The sequence below is a fragment of the Neopsephotus bourkii genome, unplaced genomic scaffold (genome assembly GCF_033783945.1).
Source record: "Neopsephotus bourkii isolate Nb327-2 ecotype Australia unplaced genomic scaffold, CSIRO-AGI_Nbou_v1 NB_768, whole genome shotgun sequence".
NCBI classification, from domain to species: Eukaryota; Metazoa; Chordata; class Aves; order Psittaciformes; family Psittacidae; genus Neopsephotus; species Neopsephotus bourkii.
In genome coordinates this window covers 509,923-523,719 of record NW_026901264.1, presented here as the reverse complement: position 1 = coordinate 523,719, position 13,797 = coordinate 509,923, and the positions used below count along the sequence as shown (strand labels likewise).

The 13,797-nt window shown below is 40.1% G+C and overlaps 1 protein-coding gene across 5 annotated transcripts in view; it reads left to right on the top strand.

The window, feature by feature from the left end:
• Positions 1 to 13,797, top strand: part of ANO1 (anoctamin 1) — an 80,708-nt gene that overhangs the window by 42,795 nt on the left and 24,116 nt on the right. For 3 of the 5 annotated variants that reach the window (XM_061355009.1, XM_061355008.1, XM_061355012.1), the window contains exons 6-13: positions 886 to 940; positions 3,092 to 3,143; positions 5,965 to 6,030; positions 6,521 to 6,576; positions 8,009 to 8,050; positions 11,526 to 11,590; positions 12,154 to 12,288; positions 13,494 to 13,654. In XM_061355009.1, the coding sequence (XP_061210993.1) occupies positions 886 to 940; positions 3,092 to 3,143; positions 5,965 to 6,030; positions 6,521 to 6,576; positions 8,009 to 8,050; positions 11,526 to 11,590; positions 12,154 to 12,288; positions 13,494 to 13,654 (632 nt within the window). The remainder of the gene's footprint in view (positions 1 to 885; positions 941 to 3,091; positions 3,144 to 5,964; positions 6,031 to 6,520; positions 6,577 to 8,008; positions 8,051 to 11,525; positions 11,591 to 12,153; positions 12,289 to 13,493; positions 13,655 to 13,797) is intronic. The other 2 variants (XM_061355011.1, XM_061355010.1) reach the window with 1 other exon arrangement.

The following is a 13,797-nucleotide window of genomic DNA, read 5'->3' as shown; positions in this document are numbered from 1 at the left end:
GGGTTGATAAATTTCAGAATAATTTCAGTCATCCAGTATGGGCAGCTCAGACATGTTCTGTCAACCGGGCCTTGTCTTTGGAAATGTGATGAAGTTGGTGGTAGCTTTGCCTTCAATTTCGAATCAGAAAGATTAAGCTGTGAATGTGGGCGTAGGAAAAAATCATAAGGCGAGGTCCAACCAAAGTTTTGACTGCCCTGGATTGCTTTGCGGCTCCTCTTCCTTGGCCAACATCCCAGAGAAGAAGCTTTGAAGGTTGTGTTTATGTTTGTGCCAGCTGGAACAAATAACAGTCCTAGGGCAGGATTTCTTCATGGTACATAAAGGGGTTTTATTTTTTAATCAAGAAATGCAGAACACTGATGTAGTTGTGTGTGTCATTTGGGCCAGGCAATATTTGTGACATTTGACAAGTTCTTGGACTTGCATGTAGAATGTTCCTGCAGCTAAGGAGAAGGCCCTTAGGTTAGGTGTGGATGTACCTTATACTTTTTGCAGTGGTGGCTTTTTAAAGTGATCCTACCTGTGTCTGTGCTAAATAAGGGAGGCAAGAGCGGCCTCACAGGGTTTGATGTGCAAACAAGATGTAAAGATTATTAGGAAAATTCAAGGCCAGCAGTGGTTGGGAATTCAACTTCAGTGAGCATCAACAGCCTCTTGTGTACGGAAAACCCAGAAATATATAACTGGTGAACTCTTTAAAATATGACAGTTGAGATGTACTTTCTTTTTAACGAGGTTTCTACAAGCTATTCTTCAGTATTAGCTATGGGAGATCCACAGGAACAATAGAAATATTGAAATGAACAAGAAAAGCAGGATATTACTGGTTTTTTTTTTTTTTTCTTCTTTAACCTAATGGGCTTCCTTCTAATCTTTTAACAGATTTGATTTGTCTGACAGAGATTCCTTCTTTGACAGCAAAACGAGGAGCACTATAGTAAGTACCATATATAAATACTTTGTGGGGCATATTGTCTTAGTCGTGGTGTTAATAACCCCTTTGCCAGCTCTAGGGTCTTTCTACTCCTTCAGTGCTAGTTCAGGACTTCTCCTTTGTTAATTAAACAAGAAATCAAGGCTAGGACAGGAATATGATGCCACAAACTACATTCCAGTGCTTTCATTTGACTTACAGAACATAAAATGGAGTGGGGAAGAAGGTGTAGCCTCCTTTATAGCCAATGAGGGGGGAATTGCAATCCAGCCCATATGAAATCCAGGGCAGTTGGAAGGGTCCATGCCAAGCAGACTTGCTGCAACACATTTCAAGTATAATGTGGACTCTTTGCCCCATTCCACTGCTGCTAATCAGTGCATTGGAATGTGACTGTGAGCATGCTTTTATTTTATATTTAACATTAGCTTTTGGGGATGCTAAGTGGTTTCAAAAAGAGCTTATATCGCATTTATAGCTGCCTTTTCTTGTTATCGTGATAACGGGTGTTAAGATATCTAACTTCCCTTTCCTGCTTTGAAATTCCAGTGTGGCGACCCTAGAACGTAATTTCCCTGTAGCTTGAAATGCACTGGTTTGATGCAACCACAGGTTATCAGGGCTGTGTGTGTTTGACCAGGGAGGACAGATGCAGTAGAACAGAGATGGAAAAGAAAAAGACAAACACTGAATTGATTTATTTGTGATAAAGTATTTCAGTTGAGATATAAAAAAAAAAAAGCGCAGCTTTTGTATGTAGACTTTCCTTTACATGTCCAGATGTATGTTAAAAACCCTTGTAAGTACAAGAAACTTAAGGGAGCACAAGAAGAGTTAAAATTCATGGCAACAAGCTGAGAAAGATGGCAAGACAAAATGGCACTGTAGAACAAGAGGGTGAGCAAAACTAACTGAAACAAAAGGAGCTCATAGCAGAGGCTGGGAGGAAGAGGAAAGATGGGGGTTTTGTAAACCAGTCAAGGGACACTGGGCATATAACAAAAATGCTGGTAGTATGTTGCTTTGTTTGAAACCCCTGTAAGTCACCCAGTAATAGAAGACATGTTGAATGTTTCCCAAGCATCATTTTATCCTTTGTGTTCTTCTTTCTTTAAAGTTCTGTCCTGCCTTTCTCATAGGTACTTTTAAACCACAGTGCAAATATTGACCCTTCCACCCACTCCAAAACGAACAGGAATCTAATCACTGCCTGTGGGTCTTTGATGAATAGAAACTAAGCCAAAGACCTTTCACTTATTTAAAATAAAAATATACATTATATAACTGGAAATCTCTGTGACAGCCCTTGAACTCATGCTGCTCCAAGATGATGACAGACAGATGAGCTGTGGGGCTTGCTCTGCATGCTCTCACTTGTTTCCTTCCCTCTGGGAATTGGGCGGCAATCAAGTTAGTGCATGGGTTAGTGGTCATCCCAAAGGAAACTGGTCCCTGATTCCTCTGGCGGGCCAGGCAATGGGCAGCAGTTGCCTTTGAGGTTTTCCCCTAGTGCCCTCTCCCTGGCCAGCCTCACACTGGCACAGTGCTTGCCTAAAAGCACAAGATTGGCTGAAAGCTTCACCACTCAGGCAGCATGCTGAGATGTGCGAAGGTTATTTAACAATAAATGCAATAAATCCTAAAATAAAGACATCTGTTTTGCCACTGAGGTTGTGCAAACCCAGAAGTTTTAGGGTCACCCTCTGGTAGTCCAGTTTCTGATGAGCAGCTGCATGCTGTGGATATGTTAGGAGCGTGAAGCTCTGCTGAAATCCTTGGGTTGAAGCCAGCTTGTGCCGTCAGAGGTGAGGGAAGAGCTGGTGCAGCACATCGTGTGGTCCTGGTATAAGAGGGCTTTTGATCAGTAATCAATGTCTACCATAAGCAAAACCAGCATTTCTGATATGTGACAGGTTAGATGTTTCCCTGTTTCCGACAATCAATTATGTTGGTAGCTGGTATTTTGTTAAGCATTTCTCTCTTGCATGGAAATCTTTAAGTCCTGCTCTTCTGAATACCACGACTTTTATTAAAGAATGATGACTTCATCGGCATTGTGGTTTTGCCAATATTTGAGCTGTACACAAAAAGATCATGCTTTTCACTGGCAGTAGCTGAAGTAACCCTTTCGTTTCTTTTATTTTACTTCTATAGGTTTATGAAATATTGAAAAGAACAACATGTACCAAAGCAAAATACAGCATGGGTAAGGAACTCCATTTAGCTCTAAGATCGATACTGTTTTCAGGTATTGAAAATAAATGCAAGCTGTGGAGTTCAGGTTTTTCCCTGCTCTCTAATTTGATGTATGTGGATATAATGGTTTTATTTGGAACTTTAATTTAAGTAATGTAGCCATTTGGATTTTTTTCAAATATGAATTTATAGATTCAACTCTAAATTAAATGGTGAGCATATAGGCCCTGCAGATGTTAGTTGGGTCCTTTGCAGCAGGACTAGATGGTGATATAAACCAGTGGCTGATACCTGCTCTGCACTGGTTCAGTTTTGCACATACTGATGTGGATGAGGTTATTACCATGAATTTCAATAACTGCAGTGAAGGTCTGTGTCTTGATTCATTCCTTCTAAGTAGGAACCTTACATTTTTATCATGGGATTGCCTTTGAATGACTTAAATGGAATGGTCTTAATTGGTGACTGCTCCAAACACTGTCCTAAATGGAACTGAGATGACCCAGATTAAAAAGCCCAGGACTAAGGCATGGACTGAAAGTTGGCATATCTCTTAGCCCTTAGAGCAGTTGCTGCAAGTCAGTGAGTGTGAAGTTTGTACTGCCACAGCAAGTCACTTTTAGGATTTCAGCCTTAGGGCTTCACTGTAAAAACAATTCATAATGCAGGTAAGCATCAGTTGCAAATCAAGTCACCTTAAGATTTGTCAGCACTTAGAAACTTGATTTTATGTGTATTATGATAGATAGGTGTATACTTGACTGGGGGACCAGAGTTAATAAATAGTTACTGATAAACCAAATCATAGAAGGTAGAAGGATGAATTCCTTCAGATCGAAGCTTCTTAACAGTAAGCCAATAGAAACAAATTTGTAAGAGAAAAATGCATGTGAGAAAATGTTTGATAACTGTTGGAATCTGTTATGGTACATATTTGCCTACAAGCGCTTAAATAAAACAATGGGAACTTGAATTACAGGTAGTTCTGTTCAATATTGACCTATGAGCTGCTTAGAAATACATCAAATAATAGAAGAATAATTATGCCAGAAATTATTTCCATGCTTTGACTTTTCTGTTGAAGTAACAAAATACAATGTACAATTGTTGAGTCCTTATATATACTAAATTTTGGTGTTCAGCCAGTATTAACAGAACTGCTTCCCTGTAGCATGTGAAATCCAAATTAATCTGTGACTTTCAGGACCTTTTTTGAGCCTGGTGCTGGATCATTTTCATTGGAAATTACGTATTTGCACTCTTGAAAGGGGAAGGTCATACAGCTCAGTTTGAATTCTTGCTTTGTAATTGGTTAACTCGATTTATTTATTTTTCTTTCTTTTATGTGTGTGTGTCCAGAAATGGGAAACACATTAGAGATTAGTTGAATAGGGTAGAGACTAAAGGAAGGTAAGGTGTTAGGATTCCTGAATCATTCTGAGATTAGCAAGGCCACACAGTGCACCTAATAAAATGTCATTAGGCTAGCCCATCCATGGGTACACTCAGCCTAACTCAATCAGGTCCTTTGTGTTCCAGCACTGGAATGCTGGGTTACAACCCAGCAAAGGTGGCAAATAGATTTGAGCAAACACAGATAATGCTGCAACATTTCTGCCCAGCAGGAAAAAGGCAGCTGCCTAGTGAACACTGCAGTCTTTGTTATTTAGTATGAAAATTTGTGAAAATGTCAATGTGCCTTTATTGTTAAATGCTGAGATGTAGAAGGGTACTATGTAGCTCTTGGTCTCACAGCCCTACTAGTTGTTTCTGCAGATATGTGGAGACATTTGCAGACAATTCGTAGTGCTATTATAATCTTAAATAGGACTTTGAAAATCAGTGGTACTGCAAGATACTAAACCCTCCTGGAGCAGTTCCTTCAGCAGGTGATTAGTATTTCAAAAATGGTCAGGAACTTGAAAAATTCTCATTTCAAGAACAATCAAAAAAGTCTCAGGAACCCATTGTTCAGTGAGCTGTTTCCTGGTTCATAGTCACTGTTAATCCAAATCTAATCCCACACTTTTATCAATGAACTGATGGGCAACCTGGAGCACACTGTAGTACATCTTTTTTCTTTAGTTTTTCTAAGTACTTTTAAATTCTCCAAGATGCCATATATATTTGGCATTAATGAGCTTAGCCTTGCACAAAGACAAGTATAGAATCACAGAATAGTTTGGGTTGGAAGGAACCTTAAAGATCATCCAGTTCCAACCCCCTGCCACAGGCAGGGACACCTTCCACTAGACCAGGTTGCTCCAAGCCCCATCCAACCTGGCCTTGAACACTGCCAGGGACGGGGCAGCCACAGCTTCTCTGGGCACCCTGTGCCAGCGCCTCAGCACCCTCACAGGGAAGAGCTTCTGCCTAATGTCTCATTAAGTACTTGACTTAGTCTGATTCAGCACCCAAGACTGATATGTTAAATCCCCAAATATATCTTCACAGATAATATGGCACCTTCAGATGTGGGTAATACACCATAACTGGAAGTAGCTCTATTAATGCCAGCAGCTGCAGCGAGAATATCAGAGAAGTAATGTAGTGTAGCACATTACTTCTCTGATATTCTCACTTTGAGGGCTACAGCCCTCAAAGGTCCAATTCCAGCCAAGTGACCTTTGGGAGCCCCTCACTGTTGCGCCCTCCAAACTTGCACGTTAAGTCCTCCCAACCCACCTGTACTCTGGCCCCAAGTTAGGGAGCAATACCACACCTGAGGAAGCAGGACTCCTCAAAGTCCCTTTTGCCACATACATTTTATAGATGAAGCATTAATTGCTTTCAGCCTCATGCATGTCACTAATAAACGGATGTGTAAACAGGGAAAGGAGAGGGAAGAAAGAAGGAAGCTACCCTTTTAAATAAAAGACGAAAATGTGGTAAATATGGTGAGTATTATGCCAAGGTCTTTGCAAAGGCTTTCCCTACAATTTCTCTAATCAATCTGAAATCTGAATTCAAAACTTTGTGTGGATGATGCGTGCGTATGTGTATTCCCATATGCCATCAATTCCAGCCATATTCTTCACGTGATCCAGCCTTCTGCTACACACTTTCAAATCTGCAGGCTTGCCCTTCAATCAAACTGACTTTTCAGAAAATGCAATTTATTTTAATGACTAATTTCAAGTCATTGGCTTCTAATTCTTGATTCTCAAATATATATGACTTCCTCTTGCTCTCTGCAGTTTTCCATTTCATAAAATGAGTCATGTTTAATAACCTATATAATTAAAAATGAAACAACATGGAAAGGAATGAGATGGCAGGAAAATCATTATCTGACTGTTATTTTGAGGGAAATCTTCAGGAAGGATGATAAAGTGAGACTGTCTCACCTCAAAATTATAAATTACTATTATGTCTTTATTTTTTAAGGGATCACCAGCCTGCTTGCCAATGGAGTTTACAGTGCTGCATATCCTTTGCATGACGTAAGTGATCTTGCAATATATTTTACATGTCTACTACCTGACATCATTAATGTGTTGTTAATGGCATCATCTCAAACATCAGTGTTTTTGGGCATGACCTCCTGCTTGATTATATCACGACTGCAGTAACCTCTGCAGGTCGTTTCCATCATTCTGCTTGCTTTTAATGAATCCCCCACCTTTGTTCTGCCTCTGATGATCATAACTGACATTTGAATGTAACATTAGAAGAGTTGTTTTGGTGGCTTAGCAAATGAAATGCTTCTGTTATTTGATGACCTTCTGCACCCACAATCCCTGGCATCAGTGCTAGGAAACATATTTATTCCTGGGGCAGCAAGTGGCTAGTTCCCTCATGCACATCTCCCTGGCATCCTCCTTGCAAGTACAGAGACAATAAGAACCATAAGCAAGACTTTGAAGTGACATCTTTCATGGGACTGGATGTGCCTGCAGACCTTCTTCCTGTTGAAGACTGCTTTTGAGCAGTCGAGTAAGACGTCAAGACTGTGTTCAACTGTAGTGTTTCTTGAGAGGGTTAGAGAGAGGGAGGGAATTTTGGTGGCACTCCTACTTGATCCTGCCAGAGATGCACAGGTTCAACTGGAACTGACAAACACGCTTGCTCTTAACTAGACCCTTACAGAGAGGCTTGGCAGATTTCAAGGTGATGTGGCAGTCGTGCCGCTCACAATGTGCTGGCTGTGTGAGCATAGGAAGAGCCGGTTTTCTGGCATGGGATGTGAAGATGAAGTGTGTCTTCCTAGTTTTCTGCTCCCCTTATTCACACTGTTTTTGCATGGTTCCATAAGTGTTTTATCTCAGTGTAGCTGAGATCAGAACAGCCTTTTTATCTGCCTGATGTTTATCATAAATGTCAGACATTTTTAAACTACATCATTATTGCTTAGAAATCGAGAAAGGTTAAATAACTTCTCTGCATGCACTTGTCTCACGTCTTTAGACAGCTACTGATAGTCTTGTATATAAGTTATTGTCTTGGTTTACTCCTTTATCATATTTAAAAATAGCTCCAAATTAAAACCTCAAATCTAATCAGCCCTGAGTGTTTGGAGAGTCTAGATAGGGATCAGCTCTCCCAACTGGTCTCTTCTGTTTCAAGTGGACTGAGCTGAACCCCAAATACCATGGCAATACCACATCCTTTCCCTTGACATTTTTAGGCCACCTTTATCACTTATTAATTTCTTTTGCCCCAGTGACAGATGTTATTACTCTTTCTTAATATGCCTGCCAACAGAAGACAAAGTGTGCTATGACAAATGACCTCCTAAAATACAGCATTATTTTACAGATTGCTTTTTCTGGTTTTGATGCATTGAGTGGGATACATGGGTATCCAAGATGCAAAGCAGTTCTGGATGAGACTCACTGACTGACACACATTTTCTGTTGTTTTTTTCTTTTCAAGGGTGACTGTGAAGGTGAAAATATTGAACCTAATGACAGAAAAGTAAGTTGATATCAAGGGGGTTTCATGTATTTGCGGGAGTCCCAGCCTGAGGAGTCACCTGTTGGAATACCACCAAAAAAAAGCGTCACTAAATGCCAAGCAGTAGAAATACAGTGTTTTCCAAGGTTTAAATTTGACCAAATATGGTCTTTTATAATGTTAAATTTCTTGCCATGCGGGTAAGAGTACTGACAACAATGACATAGAACTCCTAAAGTTCACGTGGTGTAATTTCACACCAGCTCTAATGAGAGTATGCTCAGTTGTATTCTGATGTCTGTATCTGACATAAATCCTGATGTGCTCCATGGCGAGCTCTGGGCTCAGCACTGCAACTTCTGCTGAATTGATGTGCTGTGAGGATCAGAACTTGTGGGGACATAAGGGTGGCAGTTGAAAACATAAGCACAGAAGTTATTGGGAGAGATAAAGATTGAATATCTATCAGAAATAAGACATTATCGGCAAAGCTTTAATGTGGGCTGCTCAGCCAGGACCTGCCCCATGGATGTGTACTGCTGCATTGCATCACTTTTGGCTTAAGTCTGGCGTTTAAATTGTATTTTTATTGTCTGTACACTGAAAGAAATTTATTGTAGTAAAATGAGTAGGAATTATTAGAAGGTAATATTTCTGTGAGAAAAAGCAATTTTTTCAACCTTTACAGAAATGTTGATTTTATAAATTCAATACTTTAATACAATATCTGTATACTCCCTGTCACACTTCTGTAAAGAAGAGAGGCTTTTTGTCTATGCATCACAGATAATCAGAAGTAGAGGTATTATAACCAGTTCTCCCAGAAGGAGCCACTAAATTTGGGTGCCATTTATGTCAGGTTTTTAGACTTGAAACTTTACAGTTTGTTTTATGGTCACATCTCCAAAGAAATGCTGTGAACATTCAGGTTGTAGGAAAAGCTGATCTAAAGCCCTTCATGTTGGTCATATAAAAATAGGTACCCAAAATTGAAGGTCTTCTGGGTCTTAATGTGAAAATGGCTCATCAAAAGAGAGCGACTTTTATTTTCACTCCCCACCTCTACTGATTTGTGATAAAAATACCACATAGCTGTCATTTCATTATTAAGCAATGCATTGCTCAGCCAAAAATAGGATGAAAGTCCATGTTTTCTCAAAGTATCTGGGTTATCATCTCTATTACTAACTTTTCAAACTTCAGAAATTCACTCATTTCACAAGTTCACTGTGTTTGGAAATGTGCACCTTGGCTTTTGACTACAGTTGCCTCAAATAATCTTTTGGTGTGTTTTGGCACGTCTCTTCTGGTTTCTTGAAGCTTTCTTTAATCTAATCCAGTGCTAGGCCAGGCTTGTGCCTTTTTTAACAACAAAATTCAAGATTTGAGGCATAGAAAGGAAGTAAATATTTAGAGCTTGTGCACTGACCTTTGAGGCTGTGCTTTGAATATCAGGCTGATAAATGTCAGGATAAATAAGAGAATTCATTCGTACCTTAGGCACGAATTTAGTTTGAATGTTGTACAAAATTAAAACATGGCACTGATGCAAAATCTCCTTAGTTTAGCATTTTCCTGATATGCCTGATCAGTTTAGGTCACAGAAAAATAATCTAATAGCTGGCACAAACTTAGCTTGTAAAAATAAAGTAAAAATAAATAATAAGAGGGTCTTAGCTAGTGCACAAGGATGTTGAGGTGTCCCAAATTATTAACTGTTTCCCAGGCATAGGCAGCTGGCCTTAAACTGTTGGAAAATATGGTTGAAAGAAACTTAAAACAGAATAAAAACAAAATTTCCAAGGCAAAATCCACGCTCCACTTGGACTTTGATGTGGTATTTCTGTAAAAGTAAAGTTGTAATACTTTGAATGATTTAATGCATTTGCACAAGAAGCACAGCAGTTCAGCTCGGAAAGCTTGTGTTAGTGCTTTAGCAGGAGGATTGCAGAACTGCTCTAGAAATGCTGTTGGCTGCATGACTTCTCTGTGATAAAAGGCAAGAAGTAGAAATGGACCCAGGCAGCAGCAGGGCATTTCACTGGAGAGATGGAGGAGGCTGACATCTGTCAAGCTTCTCATGTTAGAATAGCCTACCGACTGAAGCAAAAGCATCCTGTTTGTTCTGATCTTTTGTGAACAAGATTAATCTTAATATACTCTTCACGATAAAGGTGCTGAGGTGCTGGTACAGGTTACCCAGAGAAGCTGTGGCTGCCCCATCCCTGGCAGTGTTCAAGGCCAGGTTGGACGGGGCTTGGAGCAGCCTGGTCTAGTGGAAGGTATCCAAGCCTGTGGCAGGGGTTGGAACTGAATGAGTTTTAAGGTCCCTTCCAGCACAAAGCAGTGTTGGATTCTATGAGCTGGTTTAGGTCTCGGTTCCCTGTTGCAGTTTCTTCCACACCTGGGCTGGTTGTGCAGCCCTCACACATCACTGGATGCTTGTATAACGAAGCTCTGAATTTTTCTGCCTTTTTTTTTTTTTTTCTTTTTTTTACCCAAGGCTTGATGAAAATGAATACTTCAGCACTAATCAGTTTATGCTCTTACACTTGAGAAAAGTAGCTAGATGAATTAATGGAAACAGAAATGACCATCAAAGCATCTCTCTGAAATATCAGTATTTAGTCCAGGAACATCCTGCAACCAAGTTCATGTCACTGTGATGGAGCAGGGAGAAAAGCAGTGAAGGAAGACATGACTTCACAAACAGATGTCAAGCTTATTTTCCCTTTGTTCCACAGAGGAGGTGATGACTGGGTGGCCAGCGAGCACCGTTTGCCTTCTCTAGTATTTTTGTATGCATGCTTACTTCTTGCTCACTCTGTTAGCTGAACTGAATGAAGAAAAAATCAGATCTGAGAAGCACTATTTATGTATTTTATGAAGTAAAAGTTAAGTTGAAGGTCTCAGAGAAACCTATTTTTGTGAGGGACTCAATTTTATAAATCACTAATGGGGATCATTGTTCCTTGGCCTCTATCCTAATCAAAAGGATAAGTGGAAATCATTGTGTTCTGTTAGTTTTAAAGCTGAAAACCTCCTAAATGCAGCCTTTGAGGCGCCTCTGCGCAGTACCTCTTCATGGATGATGAATATAATAGCTTGTATAGTGAAAACAAAACAGTTCATTCTAAATTTTTTTTTTTGTCTTCTAAGTCAAAGCATGTCCATCTTTCACATCCATTCTGCTAGATACCTTCTACAGATCATAAAATCAGGACTACTCTCCCTGTCCCTGCTATAGTTATCCATCAATCCAGTTGCTGAAGAGCCTTTTAATGTACTAGAATTCTTCACTGTATTACAGCATGCCAAATCAGCAAATTTGTTTTTAATACTTAATGCACTCTGCGTGTATTGGCAGATGATGGGTTGAAACCACAAAGCGGTAAGACCGGATCCACAGCCTGGGCTCTGCAGTTTGCTGGGTCCAAAAGAGAAAATGTTCATGTCCAAGTGCTTTAGCTTTCTCTTTTGCCTTTCTGTTTCACAGATCCTGTGTGAGGAGTGGGCGAGCTATGGTGTTTTTTACAAGTACCAGCCAATCGACCTGGTGAGGTGAGAGTTCAGCCCTTCCTGTCATGTTTCCATGGGGAACACTGAACCTCTGAATGGTGATGCTTGTATTAGTGTCCCCACAGGGATGCTGCCTTCAGTGTCACCCTGGGGGATTCCAGAGAATGGGATATTCACTGGGAGAAAAGGAGTTTTCTGTGAGTTTAGAGTCACACTGATGTATCCGACCTAGTGTGAAAGCTTGCAGGGGATATATTTTTAATGAATTTTGTCTGCTCATGGTGAGAGCTGAGGCTCTGGAGAAAATGTGGTGCTTTTTTAGGAGGATTTGCTCACAGAAGATCCAAAGATACCAATTTACACAGCAGAAACACGGGAAAAAACTACTAGTCTGACTGATTTACTTTCATGGTGCCTCTATTGCTGGATTAACTCCAAGCATCATGAGAAAGAAAGTCCTCTGAGAAGACAAAATTCCCACAGGTCACTGGCTCTTAACTTTGTCCATGCTTAATCCAGCTGCAATTTGTAATTTTAGCCATGTTATATTTTAAGAAATAGAAAACATTTATCTCTCTCAATTCTCTTTTTAAAATGTATTTCAGAAAGTACTTTGGAGAGAAGATTGGACTATATTTTGCCTGGCTGGGAGTTTATACGCAGATGCTTATTCCAGCTTCAGTTGTTGGGATTATCGTTTTCCTATATGGCTGTGCAACAGTGGATGAGAATATACCTAGGTAAACTAAAGAAATAAACAAGTTCTATTATCAGAGGCCACTAGAAACTCAAAGGTACCTTTCTCGAGAAATGTTTTGTTACTGAAGTGTCAAGGCCAGCTTGGACGGGGCTTGGAGCAACTTGGTCTAGTGGAAGGTGTCCCTGCCCGTGGTGAGTTTACAGTCCCACTGATTCCTGCTGGCAGTAAGCTATGGAGCGCTCCCAAGGGCTGAGAGCAGGCAGCAGAACTGCAGCACAGTTTTAAATCATTAGCATTTATTGTTAAATTGACTTGTGCAATTTGCATTGATGTGCTAAAAATAATTCTTGGCCAGTTGCTCAGGTGGTTGTTATTTTTTTTCCCTAACTCAGATCATTATGTTAAAACAAACCACAAAATACTGCTAATGGTAGGGTTTAGTGCTTGTCATCATAAAATGCTGCAGAAAGCATTGTGTGACATAAAGATGAATCAAGATTATACATGCCTTAAATAAGCCGCTGTGATCAGGTTAACAAAATCTTGACATTGTACTATTTTTCATTTTAGTAAGTTTTGTATTATAATGTTCTTAAAGCCCTATAATTTAGCATTATTTGCCTTGCCTGTATCATCAGCTGAAGATGAAAATTATGCAGTTTGTACTGCAACCATAAGCCCTGAGTGACAAAGCAGATAATGGATATCAAAAAATAGACGTTTTTTTTTTGTTCACTAAGATTGTTTTGTACTGCTTCCAGCAGCTGAAGAAAGTCAAAGGGAGGGTTGCTGTTACTGTTTCACAGATGGAACGCATAGAAGAGAAGTTGGTTGAACTCCAGACTCTTGATCCTCAGCACTTCCCTTGTCCCTTACCTACTGCTGTAGTTAGTATTTCAAAACCAGAATGATGTGTTTTGTTTTTTTTTTTTACTGTAAGATCCCATAGTAAATAGCATGGAGCCTTATGCATCTCATACTGCATCTCTCCTATTCCCTGGAAAACAAGTAGGGCTGGGGATGGAGGAAGACAGCAGCCTTGTGAGGATTTCAGCCCCTACAATGGGCTAGGTTGTGGGCAGAGCCACTCGCTGGAGCAAGAGCTGGGAAGCACTGGGAGAGTAGGATCTGCTGGGCCTACAAACCAGCAGCAGATACTGTGCAAAAGGAAGAAAGATCAGTGGGACATGGAAGATGGAGCCAAAATGACCATGCTTTTTTCTCTGTCTTGTTTCTTCTTTGCAGTATGGAAATGTGTGACCAGAGAAACAACATCACCATGTGTCCCTTGTGTGACAGAACATGCAGTTACTGGAAGATGAGCTCTGCTTGTGCGACTGCTCGTGCAAGTCATCTGTTTGATAACCCTGCAACTGTCTTCTTCTCAGTCTTCATGGCTCTCTGGGGTAAGAAGACACATGCCTTCATGTTAAGTTTTTAATTTTTTAAAATACAACAGGAAGAAACAGAAGAGATAAAGCAGTTTATTTATACTCAGGCAGTTAATTATATGAATAACTTATATTTTTTTTGTGTTTCCTTTTTTTTT